At 35.5% G+C, this 19,729-nt stretch overlaps 1 protein-coding gene across 13 annotated transcripts in view; it reads right to left on the bottom strand.

Moving 5' to 3' along the window:
• ERC1 (ELKS/RAB6-interacting/CAST family member 1) overlaps window positions 1-19,729 on the bottom strand; it is a 516,510-nt gene that overhangs the window by 356,694 nt on the left and 140,087 nt on the right. For all 13 annotated transcript variants that reach the window (XM_019464949.2, XM_019464947.2, XM_019464955.2 and 10 more), the window contains one exon: window positions 15,945-16,112. In XM_019464949.2, coding sequence (XP_019320494.1) covers window positions 15,945-16,112 — 168 coding nt within the window. The remainder of the gene's footprint in view (window positions 1-15,944; window positions 16,113-19,729) is intronic.

Below are 19,729 nucleotides of genomic sequence, written 5' to 3'. Positions count from 1 at the left end.
ATATATACACAAGAGAAATGAAAACACAAGTTCATACAAAAACTTGTACATCAATGTTCGTAGAATCATTATTCGTAATAGGCAAAAGGTGCAAACAACCCAAATGTTCACAAACTGAAGAATGGATAAACAAAATGTGGTATATTCATTCCAATTCAGCCATTAAAAAGGAATGAAGACTGATGCCTGAATAAAGTACAATAATATGAATGAACCTAAAACCCATTACCTTTAAAAAGCCAGACACAAAAAGCTGCATGCTGTATTATTACATTTATATGAAATATTCAGAACAGCCAAGTCCATAGAGAAAAAGGGTAGGTTAGACATTGCCAGAGGATAGGGGTTATGACTGCTAACAGGAATGGGTTTCTTTTTGAAAATGTTCTGGAATTGAATAGTGGTGATGGTTACACAACCTTGTAAGTATACACAAACAACTGAATTCTACAGTTTAAAATGGTAAATTCTATGTTATGTGAATTATAGCTCTATTTTTAAAAACCCATTTAATTAACCCATAGTGCTGGCTTAAAAGTCAGAATTCCACAACACCCATCAATGAAGCATGAAGCTTCTCTAAGCCTGAGATGTATTCTGTTTTACTCCCAAATAACACAAAACAATTTAGCCAAGTTTCTCTATTCTTAACAGACTTTAAAATCCTTTTGCATTCAATGTATCATCTACACACATATTCAGTCCAATTATCTTCTAGATGGAACTATCTTCCACATTAGAGCACTAATACGCAAACTTTTCATCTAGACAGTTGTACTTCTCACCTGAGGTGAATCTTTAAAATAAATGTGTAGCATTAATTTACCTTCTGCTATGAGTCCACCCTTTGTACCTTTTTTTAACACCTTATTCCTTTGTACTCTTTTTTCATATTTTTATACCCTGTGATAATTCCTGAACTTGGTAAAAAAAATTTCAACTGCTTAGAATTTTTTCTGATTTGAAGGGACTTGTTAGGAACAATGGATGATAGTAGAAACTCTATGAATAACAGATTAAAACACTGAGTAGAACACAGAAACAGAAAAGTTCCTCTTCCATTATGATTAATAAAGCTGCAACATCAAAAGACAACAAAAAAGAGAGGAGTTTTATCACCATCTCTCTCTCTCTCTCTCTCTCTCTCTCTCTCTCTCTCTCTCTCACACACACACACTCTCTGTCTCTCTCTCTCTCTCTCTCTCTCTCTCTCTGTCTCTGTCTCTCTCTCTCACTCTCATATTCTCAATCTCTTATTCAACATTTTTATTGAATTGGAGCAGATATTTTCCAAAGATGGCCACAGCAATACCTCCCACCTTACATGCTCTTCTGCAATGTGGCTTTGCCATGCCTCCATTAAGAACTGAAGTCTATTTCTTGACCCCCTGAATCAAGATCAATCCTGTGGCTACTATGACAAACAGAATACAGCAAAAGGAATCCTCTGACACTTCCAAACCAATTCATAGCATATAACCCTTAACTCATCAGGCAGCTTCTGCTTCTAACACCTGTGACTGTGGAAATCAGGTGGCACATAAGAAGTGTAACTACTCCTATCATGCTGTGGTATACCCAGGGCATATGCAGAAGCCCTGAGGCAAAAGACATCATGTAACCATGCAGCCAGAGGCCAAGAAGTACCTACGCAGAATGTATGCAAGTGAAAAAGCCAGCTTGGCAGTGGATCATCCAACTGCAGACACCCCTAGCTGTCACCAAACAAATCAGGGACAAACTACTTGAGAGCCCTTCCTAAATTCATGATTCACAAATAAGTAAACAATCTGAAATGGTTCTTTAAGTCACTAAGCCTTAGAAATAATTCATTTATATAGCAATAGGTTTTTCTCCATCTATTGTAAAGCAATGCTATTGCTATTGCTGTTTTAATTGCTTATATCTGAAATTTATTGTTTCTAGATTATCAGAATTATCAGAATGTAGGGTGATGGGTGCTGTGTTTGTTTTATTGTTTTTATTTTTTCAGATAAAAATGTTCTGGAAGGAGAAGGGATGGTAAGCAGGAATATATCATAACTAAAACAATTTATAACACGGTAAACTTTCCATAGGGAATAACGCATCAATCATTATAAAATGTCACTTGTATAAGATCAACATCACTTAAAAATAGTTATCTGTTGACACACTGGAAGTTAAATTAGACTTTCCAAGTTTAGCTGTTGACCTCCTTAAGGTTTACTTGAAAAAGAGGTGGCAGGGTGGGGAAAGGGAAGGTTATATGAAGACTGACTTTGTCTTCTCTTAATTTTAGCTTCATTAACAGCTGGGTTGTGACTTAAAAATAACATTTAGAAAACACTGCAATTAATCCTTATTAAAAATAAGAATTTTTTAAGGATATTAACTTTCTCGGGGCGCCTGGGTGGCTCAGTCGGTTGGGTGTCCAACTCCAGCTCAGGTCATGATCTCATCGTCTGTGAGTTCAAGCCCCGCGTCGGGCTCTGTGATGACAGCTCAGAGCCTGGAGCCTTCTTCAGATTCTGTATCTCCTTCTCTTTCTGCCCCTCCCCCCACTTACACTCTGTCTCTCTCTCTCTCTCTCTCTCTCTCTCTCAAAAATAAAATAAAAACATACATAAATAAAATATTAACTTTCTCGGAGTAAAATTACTAAATGTTGTTTTTAGTATAAACCATATTCTCCTTTCCATTTTAAGGAAAAAGTGAAGACATGAACACTACCTTAGTCAATACTATGAAGAAAACAAATAAAATATATTTAAAAACTTATTCTTTCTGACTTGCTACCCAAAACTTTCTCTGTTACCCAGTAACAGAGAAAATTTTAAGAACCAATCTATGACCAAACAAACCACCTGCAACCTTCTAATTCTATATATTAATTAACTTTCTGCTACTCTTAAATCTAAACTCTAAACACCAAAACCAACAAAACTGGAGAAACAAGTAAGGCAAAACACAGAAGTTACAGAAGCACAGACGGGAATGATGGTAACATCTGCATCAGCAAATTAAACTCCAAGCAACATTATCATTTATAATCAATCAAGCAAGAAGCTGTACAATTTTAACACAGATTTCTGAATGCAGCTCAGATTCAAATGCTCAATTACATTTTCCAGGTCAGTAATTTATTATAAAGGTAAGAAATTTACTGTAACACAAAACTACTTTAAACCATAGGGGAGAACCCTGAGAAGGAGGAGCCCAATGCTAATCCCATTGTACAGCATGCCTAGCCATCTGCTATTGTCCCATTTTATTCTCTGAGCACAGGGCTATTCCAGTGCACACAAATACATAAACTACCTAGAGAGAAGATTGTGGGTGGGCAGTGGTGGCTGAGACAGAGTCAAAAATAGTGCAGAGTATGTGACTCACAATCCAGCCACTATCACAGCTGCTACTATTCTCAGAAAACAATGATGTTTTAAATGAATATCTAATATGCCAAAAGTAATGCCAAAGTAATATGCTTCCTGGCATTCCTTCTTAAATATTAAAATATTTAAATATTACTTAAACATACCATTATAAATATTTGTGAAAAAAAATGATTACAAAATGCAGATGTCAGAAATAAGAAAAAAGATGAAAGCAATTAACTTATCCCTCTTCCTTATGGACTAAGTCTCTGTATAAAGAAGCAAAGTAGGTTAAGTGTGCAGAATTAAGACTTTGCTCCAGGAATAGCTGACGTTCTACCTGAAAGGTTGTATCTCACTACCTACTGCAGATAAATTTCTAGTTTTTAACAGTAAATATTCAAGGCCAGAGAAAAGAAAAGTGGAACTCTATTAGTTTCCTAAATAAACTAAAAGGAAAATAAAGATGAGTATATTCACTGAAAACTTTCTCCTTATGTAAGAACTGGAAATAATTGTCCCAGTGACCAGGTAATAGGAGAGTTCATAATAAGAAAGAAAAGTCATTTGTAGACAGTGCTCTACCAGAACCTTGTAAGAATTCCTATTACAAAATGTTTGAAGAGCAAAGGCAGAATTCCAAGGCATGACAATGTGGAAAAGAACACTATTTCATGTTTTCATTCACACTGCTCTCTTAGCTTGGGATGTCTCACTCCTTTCCCATCTGCTTAGCAAACATTCATTCAATTTCACACAAGCTCAAATCTAAAATTCCTTGCTTTGTGCCCCACTATATACTATCTGTATCACCACTTCTTTGACTCCCAGAAATCTAAGACTTTAGATTTCTAAAGTCTTTCTAAAGTCTTTCTGGAAAGCAGAAACCACATCTTATTTGTCTTTGTACTTAGCACAGTGCCTACTATATAGTAGAAGGTACTATGCTGAATGGATGAATGAAGACAGTTTAGGAATACTGGGAAGCCACAAACACAATTTGACTATGCAACTGTAAGTGGATGTGGTAGTGAAGAAATGGAGAAACAGCAAACAATATTCCATTGTGTGTGTGTGTGTGTGTGTGTGTGTGTGTGTGTGTATATATATATACATATATATATATACATATATATGTATATGTATATATATATATACATTGCTTAGAAATCTAGAAAAATGTATGGGTAGTGGTCCTGAAAAAGCCAAAAACAGTTGAGTGTATCACTGGCTAATAACCCAGGCATCACTATAAGAAAGAATTATACAGAGTGATCTCTCCAATTAACTTAGATTTTTTTTTAAGCTTATTTATTTTACAAGAGAGAGAGAGAGAGCACAAGCAGGGGAGGGGCAGAGAGTGAGGGAGAGAGAGAATGCCAAGCAGGCTCTGCACTGTCAACACGTAGCCTGATGTGGGGCTCAAACTCAAGAACCATGAGATCATGACCTGAGCTGAAATCAAGAGTCAGATGCTTAACCGACTGAGGCACCCAGGTGCCCCAACTGACTCAGATTTTTTAAGACAGATATGTAAGAGTCTGAATGAGGAAGAGAAAGAAGAATCTTTAAAATGGCTAGACCTACAAATTTACAAGAATAAAAATTTTTAGATGACAAAAAGAGCTTTGAGAATTGTTTTGAGAAATAAATCTGACAGATGTACAATATACCACAAAAGTCTTTTCTGGCCCTATTCAATATATTATCACTTATATGAAAGTATAAAGAATATGCTCACAGATGGGTAGAAGGCATAAAATTGAAGGAGACAAACTAAATAAATCAAGATTCAAAAAGATCCTCAAAGATTAATTGGCTGAATTTAGCAAAGTAAAATTAAGTAAGAATAAACAATATTAACACCTTCTATCCACAATGTGTAACACTTTATAGGTTCCAAGGTACTTTCATACACATTACATCATCTAACAAAAACCTCCTGAAGTAACTATTATACCCTGTCTATAAATGAAAAAACTGAAGGTTAGTGAGTTTCAGAGAGTTGCCAATATCACGTATCAGCTAGGACCAAGAACAGAATATTCATAATGTTCTAATTATCTCTCTTGCAATTAGATCCAAAATTCCAACTGGTCAAGTAAAGTATGGAAGAAAAATAAGTTCAGACAAATAACTCCCATCAGAAAAATTAAGGGCAAATGAGAACATTGAGAGGAACAAAAATATTTCACCTAGGAAAATAAGATGTGAGGGCTGTCCAAGAGCAAGCTCCCAATATCTAAAAAGTCATCCTACAGAAGGAGAATTATACTTATTCAATATGGCCCCAAGTTAATCTCAATCAGCAAACACTGTAAGTAGCCAAATTCTGGTTCAAGAATAAAGGCTCAAACTGCCCGAGTCATTAATTCATCATAATTGGATACATTTGACCATAAGATGAATGAATTCACTTGCCAGAGAATTCATACAAAAAATTTTAATCAGACAGCTGAACTTCATCAAATAAGCCTCTACATCTGTATCAAACATTGTTTCAAAATGTACAAACAAACTTCTAGAGAAAGATGGCTCTAATTTTAGAATTATAAAATTAGGAACAAATTTAAAGTGAAATGTATGAAAAGTTTTTTCTTTTTTTTTTTTTTAAAGATACTTTACTCTCTGGGGCGCCTGGGTGGCTCAGTCGGTTAAGCGTCCGACTTCGGCTCAGGTCACGATCTCGCGGTCCGTGAGTTCAAGCCCCGCGTCGGGCTCTGGGCTGATGTCTCAGAGCCTGGAGCCTGCTTCTGATTCTGTGTCTCCCTCTCTCTCTGCCCCTTCCCCGTTCATGCTCTGTCTCTCTCTGTCCCAAAAATAAATAAACGTTAAAAAAAAAAAAAATTTAAAGATACTTTACTCTCTTTTTTTTTTGTTTCATGTTTATTCCTTTACCTTGAGAGAGAGACTGCAAGCTAGGGAGGGGCAGAGAGAGGGGGAGAGAGAGATCCAAGCAGGCTCCACGCTGTCAGCACAGAGCCTGATGAGGGGCTCAATCTCACAAACCCATGAGATCATGACCTGAACCAAAACCAAGAGTCAGTTTTTCTTTTCCAAAGAAAATACAGATATATACAAAGAGAGATGGGGTTTTTCTTCTTAAGCCTTTTTTAAGTTAATATTCAAACAAAGGGAAACTAATAAACACCAATGTACCAACCATGCAAGTTTAACAACACTTAATCTGCTTAGTTATTTTCATTTATGTCAAATAATATTTATTATATACATATATGTTATGAAGTATGTGAATAAGTTAAATACATACAAACTCATTCCCTATATTAAGATATTTACATATCCCTCCTTATGCCATTTCCCTTGCCTTCCCTATATCTAGAAGAAATGACTCTGCTGAATTTTTATCCTAAACATTCCTTTGCCCTAAAATAAGAGGCTCCATTGTGTGACTATACCAAATTTACTTATTCATTCTTCTCTTCATGAACATTTGTAGACTGTTTCCCAGTTTTGTTTTGTTATAGCCAAATAAGGCTACTATGAGCATTCCTACACGTATACTGGAGTTCATCTAAGGTATCTGTATCGGGGAGGGTATGCTTATGTTTAACTTCATAACTCCTTCCCAAAATATTTGTACCAATTTAAAAATCCAACAGTGCTCTTCAAGAAAACCAGGTGCCATATTTATTGACACTTGATACTGTCACAGACTTCTTAATTTTCACCAACATAGCATAAAAGTACAGGTATAAAATTGTATGTTAATCTGGTCTTATTTTACATTCTCTTGGTTACAGTCAGGGTAAATACTTCTCATATTACCTATGTTTTACTAATATATACATAGGTTATAAAAGTACAAAAGTATGCATCCTGATCCAATATATGAGGGCATTCATAAGTACCAAAATTAAGTGTTCAACTCTGGGACAGAATGGAGGACAATACTATCAAGTAAAGATATGCCAAGGAACATAAACTGTATTTGAATTTTCACTTCTTTTTTTTAAGTTTTTAATTTATTGTAGGGGAGGTGGTAACTAGCAGAGAGAGAGAGAATGTCAAGTAGGCTCTGTGCTGTTAGCACTGAGCCCAACACAGGGCTCGATCTCACCAACCATGAGATTGTGACATGAGCTGAAATCAAGAGTAGAGTCAGATGCTTAACCAACTGAGTCACCCAGGCACCCCTGAAGTTTTACTTAAGCTGAGTAACTACCATTACTCATTATTCTCTATATTCTTTGCATCTCTGTAACAATTAGTTATAAAATGTAAAGAAGATAATATAAATAACATAATCAATAAGCAAGAACATAGAAAACATCATACCTATGACCTTTCTTGAAAACCTATTCAATGGAATTCTAGGGCAATCAAGAATTAAATAAAAATTTAAACCTTGGAGTACAAAGCAGGAAAATGGCAGGGAAGACCCTAGGCTCACCTCCTCCCATGAACACAACTAGATAACTATCAAATCATCCTAAATTCCCCCAAAATCAACCTGAGGATTGACAGAACAAATTCCACAACTAAAGGCAGAGAAGAAGCCACATCCACTGTGCAGCTCCTGGACAGAAGGCAAGCAAACAACCTGGGGGCAAACAGCATGGAAACAGCGATGTGAAGAACACCTGAGGTACACAGTGCAGAAATTATTCACTCTTCTTGGAGCGCTACCCTCAGAGGCAGCATTCATGGAGACACCTCTCTGGGAACAAGGGAGCTTACGAAGCCATTTCCCTCCCCTACCCCCTCATCTTAAACACAGAACCACCTGCAAGAGGCAGCACAGTGCCCAAAGGCTGACTAACTTGCTTACACTAAGCCCCATGCCCCTGGGCTCTAGTGGAACTGCCCTTCTCAGTCACCCTTGCCCCAACCCGAGCATAGCAGGCCCCTCCCCCAGAAGACCAGCACAAAGCCCTGCCCATACCACATCTCTGGACCAGAGAGTTTGGCAAGGCCTCAGTTACAGTGGAAATGATGACAACTCTCATTTCACAAGCCAACCAGACCACAGCTAGCTAAAACTCACCACATCCAGGCCAGAGACAAAACACTGCCCACAGGAGGCAAGGAGAGCCTCTGCAGATAACTGACCTGAAGGACAGAACAACCAGAACACAACAGCAGACTGCACAGAGCACACACCAGAGGCAGTCCCTGAGATGCCAGACCCTGGACACTACCTTAACTCTTCTTCGTAAATCCATTACTTTCAGGAGCAGGAGACATTAACTGGCTTTTCTAACACGGAGAAGAAGACAGAGACTTAGACGAAATGCAAACACAGAGGAATTTATCCCAATGAAAGAACAAGATAAAACCACAGCCAGAGATCCAAGCAAAATAGATATAAGGAACATGACTGATGAAGAATTTAAAGCAACAATCCTGAGGCACCTGGGTGGTTCAGTCAGTTGAGCATCTGACTCTTGATTTGATTTCAGGCTCCGTGCTGAGCATAAAGCTTGCTTAGATTCTCTCTCTTTCCCTCTGCCCCTCTCCCCCATTCACACACTCTCTCTCTTTCTAAAATAAAAAAAAAAATACACATATCCTTAAAAAAACAAAACAACATCATAAGGATACTCATTTGAGTTTGAGGTTTGAGAAAAGAAGACATCAGTGACACCTTTACCACAGAGATAAAAGAGCTAAAAAGAATCCATAAGAGAGAAGAGTGCAATAAATGAGACTAGAAACACACCTGATGCATTGAACAGCAGGCAGGAAGAAGCAGAGGAATGAATTAGAAGAGAAAGTAATGGAAAGCAATGAAGATGAACAAAAGAGAGAAAAAAGAATTATGCAAGACAACAACAGACTTAAGGAACACAGTGACTCCGTCAAATGTAGTAACATTTGTATTATAGGAGTCCCAGAAGAAGAGAGAGAAAAGGGGGCAGAAAAATTACTTGAAGAAGTAATAGCTGAAAACTTCCCTTATCTGGGGAAGGAAATAAATATCCAAATCCAGGAGGCACAGAGAAATCAACAAAAGCAGGCCAACACCAAGACATACTGTAATTAAATTTATAAAATACAGTGATAAAGAAAAAACTTTAAAAGCAGCAAAATGAAAGAACTCATTAACTTACAACAGAAAACCCATAAGGCTAGCTGGAGATTTTTCAACAGAAACTTGGCAAGCCAGAAGGTAGTACCATGATATATTCAAAGTGTGAATGGGAAAAATCTGCAGCTGAGAACAATATATCCAGCAAGACTATCATTCAGAATAGCATGACAAATAAAGAGTTTCCCAGCCAAACAAAAATCAGAAGAGTTCATGAGCACTATAAGCCAGCCCTGCAGGAAATATTAAAGGGGACTCTTTGAGTAGTAAAAAGAAACCAAAAGTGACAGCATGAAGGCAGGAAAAACAAAAGCAGTAAAAATGAATATTTCTGTAAAAAACAGTCAAGGAACTCACATACAAAGGATATAAAATATAATAACATATACCTATAAATGGGGAGGAGAGGAGAAAAGAATCGGTTCAAACTTGAATGACCATCACCTGAATATAGACTGATATTTGCAGAACACGTTGGTAACATATATATATATACAGACCTAATGGTAACCATACATCAAAAACCACTAATAAACATGCAAAGAATAAAGAGAAAGAAATCCAAATGTATCACTAAAGAAAATCAGAAAAACATGAAAAAAAGAAAAAAATGAAAGGATCAGAAAAAATCTCCAGAAACACCCACAAAACAAGTAATAAATTGGCAATAAATACATATCTATCAATAATTTGTTTGAATGTAAATGGACTATATGCTCCAATCAAAAGACATGGGTATCAGAATAGATTAAAAATACAATATCCTTTTATGTGCTGCCTACAAGAGACTCACCTCAGACCTAAAGACACCTCCAGATTGAAAGTGAGGGGAGAAACATTTATCATGCAAATGATGTCAAGTAGCAGGAATAGCAACACTTATATCGGAGAAACTAGACTTCAAAACAAAGACTGTATGTAACAAAAGACGGAATGGCACTATACAGTAATGAAGGAGACAATCCAACAAGATATAACAATTATAAATATATATGCATCCAACATTATTATAATGGCTTATAACACACTGGACCAGATGGATGTAACAGATATGTTCAGAACATTCTATCCTAAAACAGAATACACATTCTTTTCAAGTGCACATGCAACATTCTTCAGAACAGATCACATACTAGGTTACAAAAGGGGCCTCAACAAACACAGAAATTGAAGTCATACAAGAACCTTTTCTAACCACAACAGTATGAAACTAGAAGTCAACCACAAGAAAAAAGTCTGGGAAGACCAGAAATACATGGAGGTTAAACAATATGCTACTAAACAATGAATGGGTCAACTGAGAAATTAAAGAAGAAATAAAAAGTACCTGGAAACAAATGAAAATAAAGACACAATGGCCCAAAACCTTTGGGATGCAGCAAAAGTAGTTTTAAGAGGGCAGTTTACTGCAATACAGGTTTATTTTAAGAAGAAAAATCTCAGATAAACAGCCTAACCTTACGCCAAAAGGAGCTAGAAAAAAGAATAACAAATGAAGCCTAGGGTCAGCAGAAGGAAGGAAATAATAAAAATTAGAGCAGAAATAAAATGATACGGAAACTAAAGAAAAAAAATAGAACAGATCAAGGAAACCAGGAGCTAGTTCTTTGAAAAAATTAATAAAATTGATAAACCTCTGGCCAAACTTGTCAAAAAGAAAAGAGAAAGGACCCAAATAAAATCGCAAAAAAGAGAGGAGAAATAACAACTAACATCACAGAAATACAAACAATTATAAGTGAATATTATGAAAAAATATATGCTAATAATTGGACAACCTAGAAGAAATGGATAAATCCCTAGACTACAAATTACAAGAGCTGAAACAGGAGGTAATAGGAAACTTGAATAGACCGATTACCAGCAAAGAAACTAATAATCAAAAATCTCCCAACAAACAAAAGTCCAGGACCAGATGGCTTCACAGGTGAACTCCAGCAAAAATTTAAAGAAGAGTTACTATGCATTCTTCTCAAACTATTCCAAAAATAAAAACTCCCAAATTCATTCAATGAGGCCAGCATTACCCTGATACCAAAACCAGATAAAGACATCACAATGAAAAGGAAATATAGGCCAAGATCCCTGATGAACGTGGATGCAAAAATTCATGATAAAAACCCTCAACAAAGTAGGTTTAGAGGGAGCATACCTCAACATCATAAAGGCTATATATGAAAAACCCACAGCTAATAACATCCTCAGTGGGGAAAACTGACAGCTTTTCCTTTATGGTCAGGAACAAGAAAGGGATGTCCATTTCTACCACTTATATTCAACTTAGTACTGGAAGTCCTAGCCATAGCAATCAGACAACAAAAAGAAATAAAAGGCATCCAAATAGGCAAGGAAGAAGTCAAACTTTCACTATTTGCAGATGTCATGATATTATGTATAGAAAACTTAAAAGACTCCATGAAAAAGACTGCTAGAACTGACAAATGAATTCATAAAGTCTCAGGATACAAAATCAATCTACAGAAATCTGCTACATTTCTATATACCAACACAATGAATCATCAGAAAGAGAAATTAAAGAATCAATCCCATTTACAACTGCACCAAAAACAATTAAGATACCTAGAAATAAACATAACCAAAGAGACAAAAGATCTATACTCTGAAAAACATAAAACATGGATGAAAAATTGAAAACACAAAGAAATGGAAAGACATTCCATGCTCACCATTCAGAAGAACAAATATTGCTTTTTTTTAATTTTTTTTTTTTTTTAAGAGAGAGAATTTGAGCAGAGGAGGGGCAGAAAGAAAGGGAGACATAGAATCCAAAGCAGCTCCAGGCTCTGAGCTGTCAGCACAGAGCCCAACATGGGGCTCGAACTTCAGGGAACTCTGAAGTCAGAAGCTTAACCAGCTGAGCCATCCAGATGCCCCAGAACAAATATTGTTAAAATGTCTATGTTACCCAAAGCAATCTAAACATTTAATGCAATCCCTATCTAAATACCAACAGCACTGTTCACAGAGCTAGAAAAACAATCTTAAAATTTATATGAAACCACAAAAGACCCTGAATACCCAAAGCAGCCTTGAAAAAGAAAAGCAAAGCTGGAGGCATCACAATTCCAGACTTCAAGTTATATTACAAAGCTGCCGTAATAAAAACAGTATGGTACTGGCACAAAAACAGACATACAGATCAATGGAACAGAATAGAAACCCCAGAAATGAACCCACAATTACATGGTCAATTAATCTTCCACAAAGCAGGATAGAATACCCAAAGGGAAAAAAGAATGTCTCTTCAACAAATGGTGTTGGGAAAATTGAACAGCAACATGAAAAAGAATGAAATTGGACCACTTATACCATGCACAAAAAGAAATTCAAAATGGACTAAAGACCTGAATTTGAGACCTGAAACCATAAAAATCCTAGAAGACAACACAGGCAGTAACTTCTTTGACATTAGCCATAGCAACTTCTTTCTAGATACGTTTCCTGAGGCAAAGGGAACAAAAGCAAAACTAAACTATTGGGACTACATCAAAAGAAAAAACTTCTGCACAGCAAAGGAAACAATCAACAAAACTAAAAGGCAACCTATGGAATGGGAGAGATATTTGCAAATGAAATATCTGATAAAGGGTTAGTATCCGAAATATACAAAGAACTTATAAAAGCTCAACACCAAAAAAATGAATAACCCAATTATAAAATGGGCAGAAGACATAAACAGACATTTTCCCAAAGAAGCCATAGAGATGTCCAACAGACATATGAAAAGATGTTCAACATCACTTATCATCAGGGAAATGCAAATCAAAACCACAATGAGATATCACCTCATATCAAAATGTCAAAATGGCTAAAACCAACAACAGAAGACACAATAGGTGTTAGTGAGGAGGTGGTGAAAGGAGAACCCTGTTGCACTCTTGGTGAGAATACACTGATGCAACCAGTCTGGAAAATAGTATGGAGGTTCCTCAAAAAGTTAAAAATAGAACTACCCTAAGATCCAGCAATCATACTACTTGGTATTTACCCAAAGAATACAAAAGCACTAATTCAAAGGGATATATGCACCCCTATGTTTATAGCAACCTTATTACAAAAGCCAAGACATGGAAGCAGCCCAAATGTCCATCAACTGATGAATGGATAAAGAAGATGTGGCATATATATACAATGGCATATTACTGAGCCACAGAAAAGAATGAAACTTGCCATTTGCAATGATATGGATGGAGCTAGAGAGTATGCTAAGTAAAATAAATCAGTCAGAAAAAGACAAATATGGTATGATTTCACTCATCTGTGGAATTTAAGAAACAAAATAAATGAGCAATGTAAAAAAAGAGAGGGGGGTGGGGAGAGAGAGGGCAAACCAAGAAACAGACTCTTAACTATAGAGAACTGACAGTTACCAGAGGGGAGGTCAGTGGAGGGATGGGTAAAATAGGTGATGGGGATTAAAGAGGGCACTTGTAACAAGCACCAGATAATGTATGGAAGTGTTAAATCACTACACTGTATACTTAAAACAAATATTACACTGTATGTTAACTAGCTAGAATTTAAATAAAAAATTTAAAAAACAATTTAAAAAAAGAAAAAAAATTTTACCTTGGCAATAGTTAGCTGTGACACTGTAAAACTAGTAACAAACATTAAATTCACTTAAACACAGAAGTAAAAGCTAAACAATATGAATTATAATTATAGTAAAAATGTCTTTCCCCCTTGAAAAGCAACACATTGTAAATCCATAAAGTATTATGGATTCAATAAGACAACAAAGCTTACCAACAAAAATCAAGATGGGAGAGATCATAAGTAAACTATTTTTCATAAAAAGTAGTCAACAGATGCAGATTTTTAAATTTGTTAAATCAAAAATACTAATTTGAAAATATATATACACCCCTATGTTTGCTGTAGCATTATTGATAATAGCCTAATTATGGAAGCAGCCCAAGTGTCCCAACAATAGATGAATAGATGACTGGTGTATATATACATACAATGGAATATTATTCAGCCATTTAAAAAAACGAAATCTTGCCATTTGCAATAACGTGGATGGAGCTAGAGAACATAATGCTAAGTGAAAAAAAAGTCGGAGAAAGACAAATACCATATGATTTCACTCATACGTGGAATTTAAGAAACAGAACGAATAAAAAAAAAAAGACTCTTAACTGTAGAAAACAAATCGATAGTTAACTGAGGGGAAGTGTGTAGGGGATGGATGAAATAGGTAAAGAGGATTAAGAGTATACTTATCACAATGAGCACTGACACAGGTATAGAATCGCTGAATCACTATATTGTATACACTGTATGTTACCTATACTGGAATTAAAATTTAAAAAGAAAAACTAAAAAATAACAAAAATTATTTTAAAAGTAAGCATGTCAGGAGAAAGAGTGATGAGGAGATTATATGCATAATAATTTAAACAATTTATCTTGTTGACAAGATATAGTCAACAGATATTTAAAGTGATCAAATATTTATGTTTACATACAGAAAGCAAATGAAAACCAAACTAATATACTATTGGTAAAATACAGGACATGGTTTTCTGTACTACAAAGAAAAGGTGAGGGACGCCTGGGTGGTTCAGCTGGTTAAGGGTCCAACTCTTGATATCCTCTCAGGTCATGGTATCATGGTCGTGAGATCAAGCCCTGCATTGGGCTCCAAGCTGAGCATGCAGCCTGTTTGGGATTCTCTCTCTCCTTCTCTCTCTGCCCCTCCCATGCTCATGGGCACTGAATGAATGAATGAATGAATGAATGAATGAATGAATAAATAAGAACTGAATGTGAGGTTTAGTAAAGAGAGTTTTATTCCTTGGCTATTAGAGGTTAAAAATAAAAAAAAAATTTTTTACATTTATTTATGAGAGACGGAGAGAGACAGAGCATGAGTAGGGGAGGGGCAGAGAGAAAGGGAGACACAGAATCCGAAGCAGGCTCCAGGCTCTGAGCTGTCAGCACAGAGCCCAATGTAGGGCTCAAACCCATGAACCTTGGGATTACGACCTGAGCCAAAGTCAGACGCTTAACTGACTGAGCCACCCAGGTGCCCCAGGTAGAGGTTAAAAATAAACTGGAACAAGATCGAATATTTCTAATCTGTCATCTCAGTGGAGATGAGCAATAAATACTACTGTCTACTATAACTGTTATCTCAAGAGTATCCCTTACTTAAGCTTAAAAAAAGGGAGGGGAATAATTATTGATACTTTTCTTATTTACTCCAGAGTTAGCCTCTTACAATCATGAGGAACCTACAAGTAACCTACAAAGCGACCTATGAGGCACTTTTCAGAAACAGCAGCATCAAAAATACTATGGACACTAAGCGCATTTACTTTAAAAATTGAATATACAGAGCAGTTTTAACAATCTACCTACTGCAACAACACTTTCATTTACTAACCATAAAAATATAAACAGTGGAATAAGAAAGAAACTTTGACAGAATTTAGGTATAACTTAGTGGTAGGAATGGGGATGTATGGTAAGTGTAGGAAACTAAACTCAGAACACCTGCACCTTACCTTCTTCTGAAGAACATTAACCTTTCGCTCCTTCACATCCAGCATGTCCTTGAGGTCATGTATCTCTCCAGCTTGTGTCCCCTTCTCCTCGGCCATATCCTGAATTTGTTTTGTCTTCTTATTCAGCATGGTTTCCTTCTCTTCCAAACGCAATCGGAGAGCATCCACCTAAGAATGTGACATTTTTACAAATGATTAAATGAAAAGAAAGGAATGTAATTCCTTCCAAATAGATGTGTACAATTGCCCAAATGATACTTATATAGTAAGCGTTCATTAGAATCAATAAAATACCACTCTAAATATAATCATTGCTATTTAGAAACTAAACCATAAACCTTATGAGCAGTTTTGTAACAAAAATAAAATTTACATTAGTTAAATATACGATATAGCAGGATAAATATATCTGAATCAAGGGACAAAATGGAGACTTGTTATAAAGAGACTGAGTTTTGCCACTTCTATAAAAGTAGTATAATCTACAACTATGCTTCTCAAACTTTAGGTGCATTACAACCATCTGGAGTGTTTAAACAGATTGCCAGGCCCAGCCACCAGAGCTTCTGATTCAATGGGTTTAGGGCTCATGAATTAGTTGTGGGTTTTTTTTTTTTTTTTTTTTAATGAATTAGTTTTTCCAACAAGTTCCCAAATGATTCCACACTGCTTTAGAAATCTAAAATTAGAAAGAAAACCCTAAGTATCAATCACCAAGCATGACACTTACTGTATCACATAATACAAACTAATGGTAGAATGTGATGCTTTTTAGACAGACAATCCCATAATGCACTGAGACATCTGTACAAAGGAAAAAGCAAAGGTCTATTTTCAGACCCCAAGCCTAGTCAGCTGAAGCCTAGCATCCAGTTACCTTTATCCCCCCAAGTTTAACACCTCTCATTAAATATAATTTTCAAATAACTAGAAACCTAATAATAGTGCATATTTTTAAATCCACTCAAAGCAAATTTTATCAAGCATACTCACACATTAAATTTATTTTGGGTTTGTTTCTTTGTTTTGCTTTTCCACTAGATTTAAAGTTCAGCAAATAGTAACACATCTATTATAGCAAACGAGGGAGGTACATTTCTTTCATCTTAAGACAGTGTGTTGTTCAACAGAAATATGTTAAGTCCTATGCAAATCACAATGAAACTTAAGCTTTCTAGCAGCTACATTAAAAAATAAGAGATAAAATTAATTTTAATATTGTATCTTGTTTAATCTATCTACAATACTGTCATTTCAAACATGTAATCCATATTAAAAACTATTAATGAGCCATTTTACTTTATATTCTTTGTTTCATACCAAGTCTTAAAAGTCCAATGCATATTGTAATTTTTACATTTACATCATATCTCAATTTGGACTACCATATTTCAAGCCTCAATGGCCACATGTGGGCTGGTGGCTTCCACAGTGAAAGTGCAAATCTAAGACACCAAGTATATTTCTATAAAACATCTTTAACCTAGAACTTGTCCTGTATTATTTCTCCTGGCTAATTAACCAGCCCACAAAGAAAAAACAGATAGCATGAGTAATGACTCACATTTAAAGTACACCAAAACTCTCAAGGACAATCTAATATTATATCTAAACTATAAGGTATTTGAGACCCAATACTGTGTATGGTAACACTTACTGCTAAGTATTATGGAAAATATCCTATGAGACTAGTCTCATTTGAGACTGCTATAGTTAAGTCATTACATACTTACAAATTATGTTGGTCTGTGCTGGAAAGGAAAAACATGTAAATAAACCAAATTTTACTCTGCTAAACTACACTTCTACCAACCACTTCAACGTCACTAGTCCCACCAAGCCAGAAATTGGGGAAGTAATCTTTTTAGGCTCCATTTATAATTCTTTACCACAAATTCTACCATGTCCCCTCAATAAATACCTGTCACTTCTAATTTTCCTGTATTCTATTTTAATAGGAAATATGGTAACCTTATTATATTCTGGAAAGGTCCACCTAAGAACTTTCAAACTCTTAAATTCTTATTTCTGAAACACAACTGTTTTCTTTCTTCTAGCCTACTAAGTCGTCTCTTTGTGCACAGCATAACCTCTGATCTAAAATCTCTTCTCTATCATTCATCCCTATTCTGGTTTTACTTCTTTTTCTCCCAGCCTGAACAATCATTCAACACAGCCTCATAGCACCTCCTTTTTATTTTAGTCATATTCATTTTACACATCTTTTCTTCTCTATTAAATGGTTTTCTTCATTCTACTCTCAGACTTCTGAACCTTTCTGCATACAGTCATGTATGTGCTTGCCAACCATACCTACGGTAAATTAAAAATCCTCACAATTCTATCCTCAAGCATCATATCTTCTTCACTTGCATTATCCCTGTGGAAAACTTCACTCTCCCCTGGCGACCTGGAAAACTGGGACTGAGAAAAAGTAGCTATAAATAAACAATAGCAGGAATTAAGATTAACTCGTCTGTCTCCAGATCCTCCAATCTTAACCACTAATTCTGTAATACACTACCCCACTAACAACTAGACAAAAAAGAGTATATATGATTTCATATATGTAAAATTCTAGAGAATGTATATTAATTACAGTAATAGAATAGAACAGTAATAGATCAAGGTTGCCTGGGAAGAGGAAGAGGAGGGAGTAGTAAAGAATATCAGGGAAAAGTAAAAGAAAGGAATTACAAAGAGATACATGAAAATCTGTAGGACATATTCATTATCTTGACTAGTGGTACTGGTTTCACAGGTGTGTGTGTGTGTGTGTGTGTGTGTCAAAACTTACCAGACTGTACATTTTAAATATATGCAGTTTATGTCAATAAATTTTTTTTTAATTTTTTAATGTTTATTTATTTTTGTGAGAGAGAAAGAGACAAAGCGTGAGCTGGAGAGGGGTAGAAAGAGAGGGAGACACAGAATCCAAAGCAGGCTCCAGGCTCCAGGCTCCAGTGGTCAGAGCCCGATGCAGGGCCTGAACCCACGAACTGTGAGATCATGACCTGAGCCGAAGTCAGAGGCTTAACCAACTGAATCACCCAGGTGCCCCAATAAATTTTATTTCTTAAAAAGCAAAAGCAGAAAGTATGGTATTTATTAAGAAAGAAACCAAAAAAAAAAAAAAAAAAAAAAGAAAGAAAGAAACCAACAGACCTTTGCAAGAGAAACGGGAGCCAAGCTCACAGACCCACACATACAGGAACCCATACATATAAAAAACAGAGGTGATACTGCAAGCAGCGAGAAAAGGACAGAGTATTCAATAAACTGTCTTTAAACAATTGGCTACCCATACTGATGAAGGGGGTCAGATCTCTAACTCATACACAAAAATAAATTCTAGGTAAATTAAAGATTTTATATTTGAGAAGCAAATCTTTAAAACTTTTAGAAGGAAAATATAGAAAAATACTTTTAAATTTAAATTTAAAACTTCTGCACATCATGATACTATTTTAGAGTGTTTTATTATTTAATCTGTATTTTATGTGCCTGAAATATTTCATTCTTAACAATAATACTAAAGAAAATACAGGAATATTGATAGTTGCTTTAAAAATGTAGATATTTTATAAGCTGGCAAAATAGGATCCAATACTGAATTTCAATTTTCAAAATTTATGACCATTTACAATCACTCCAAAAAAATTTAAATGCCTAGGTATAAGCCTAACAAAACTTATAAAGGATCTATATGCTGAAAATTACAAATAAGAAATCAAAGAAGATCTAAATGTGTTCTTCTCTTGAATACTTTATGAAATGTAAACGAC

The sequence above is a fragment of the Panthera pardus genome, unplaced genomic scaffold, assembly GCF_024362965.1.
Source record: "Panthera pardus isolate Hobbes unplaced genomic scaffold, ASM2436296v1 HiC_scaffold_6, whole genome shotgun sequence".
Taxonomy (NCBI): domain Eukaryota; kingdom Metazoa; phylum Chordata; class Mammalia; order Carnivora; family Felidae; genus Panthera; species Panthera pardus.
The sequence above is the reverse complement of the archived record's forward strand: the minus strand, read 5'-3'. Positions and strand labels throughout refer to the sequence as shown.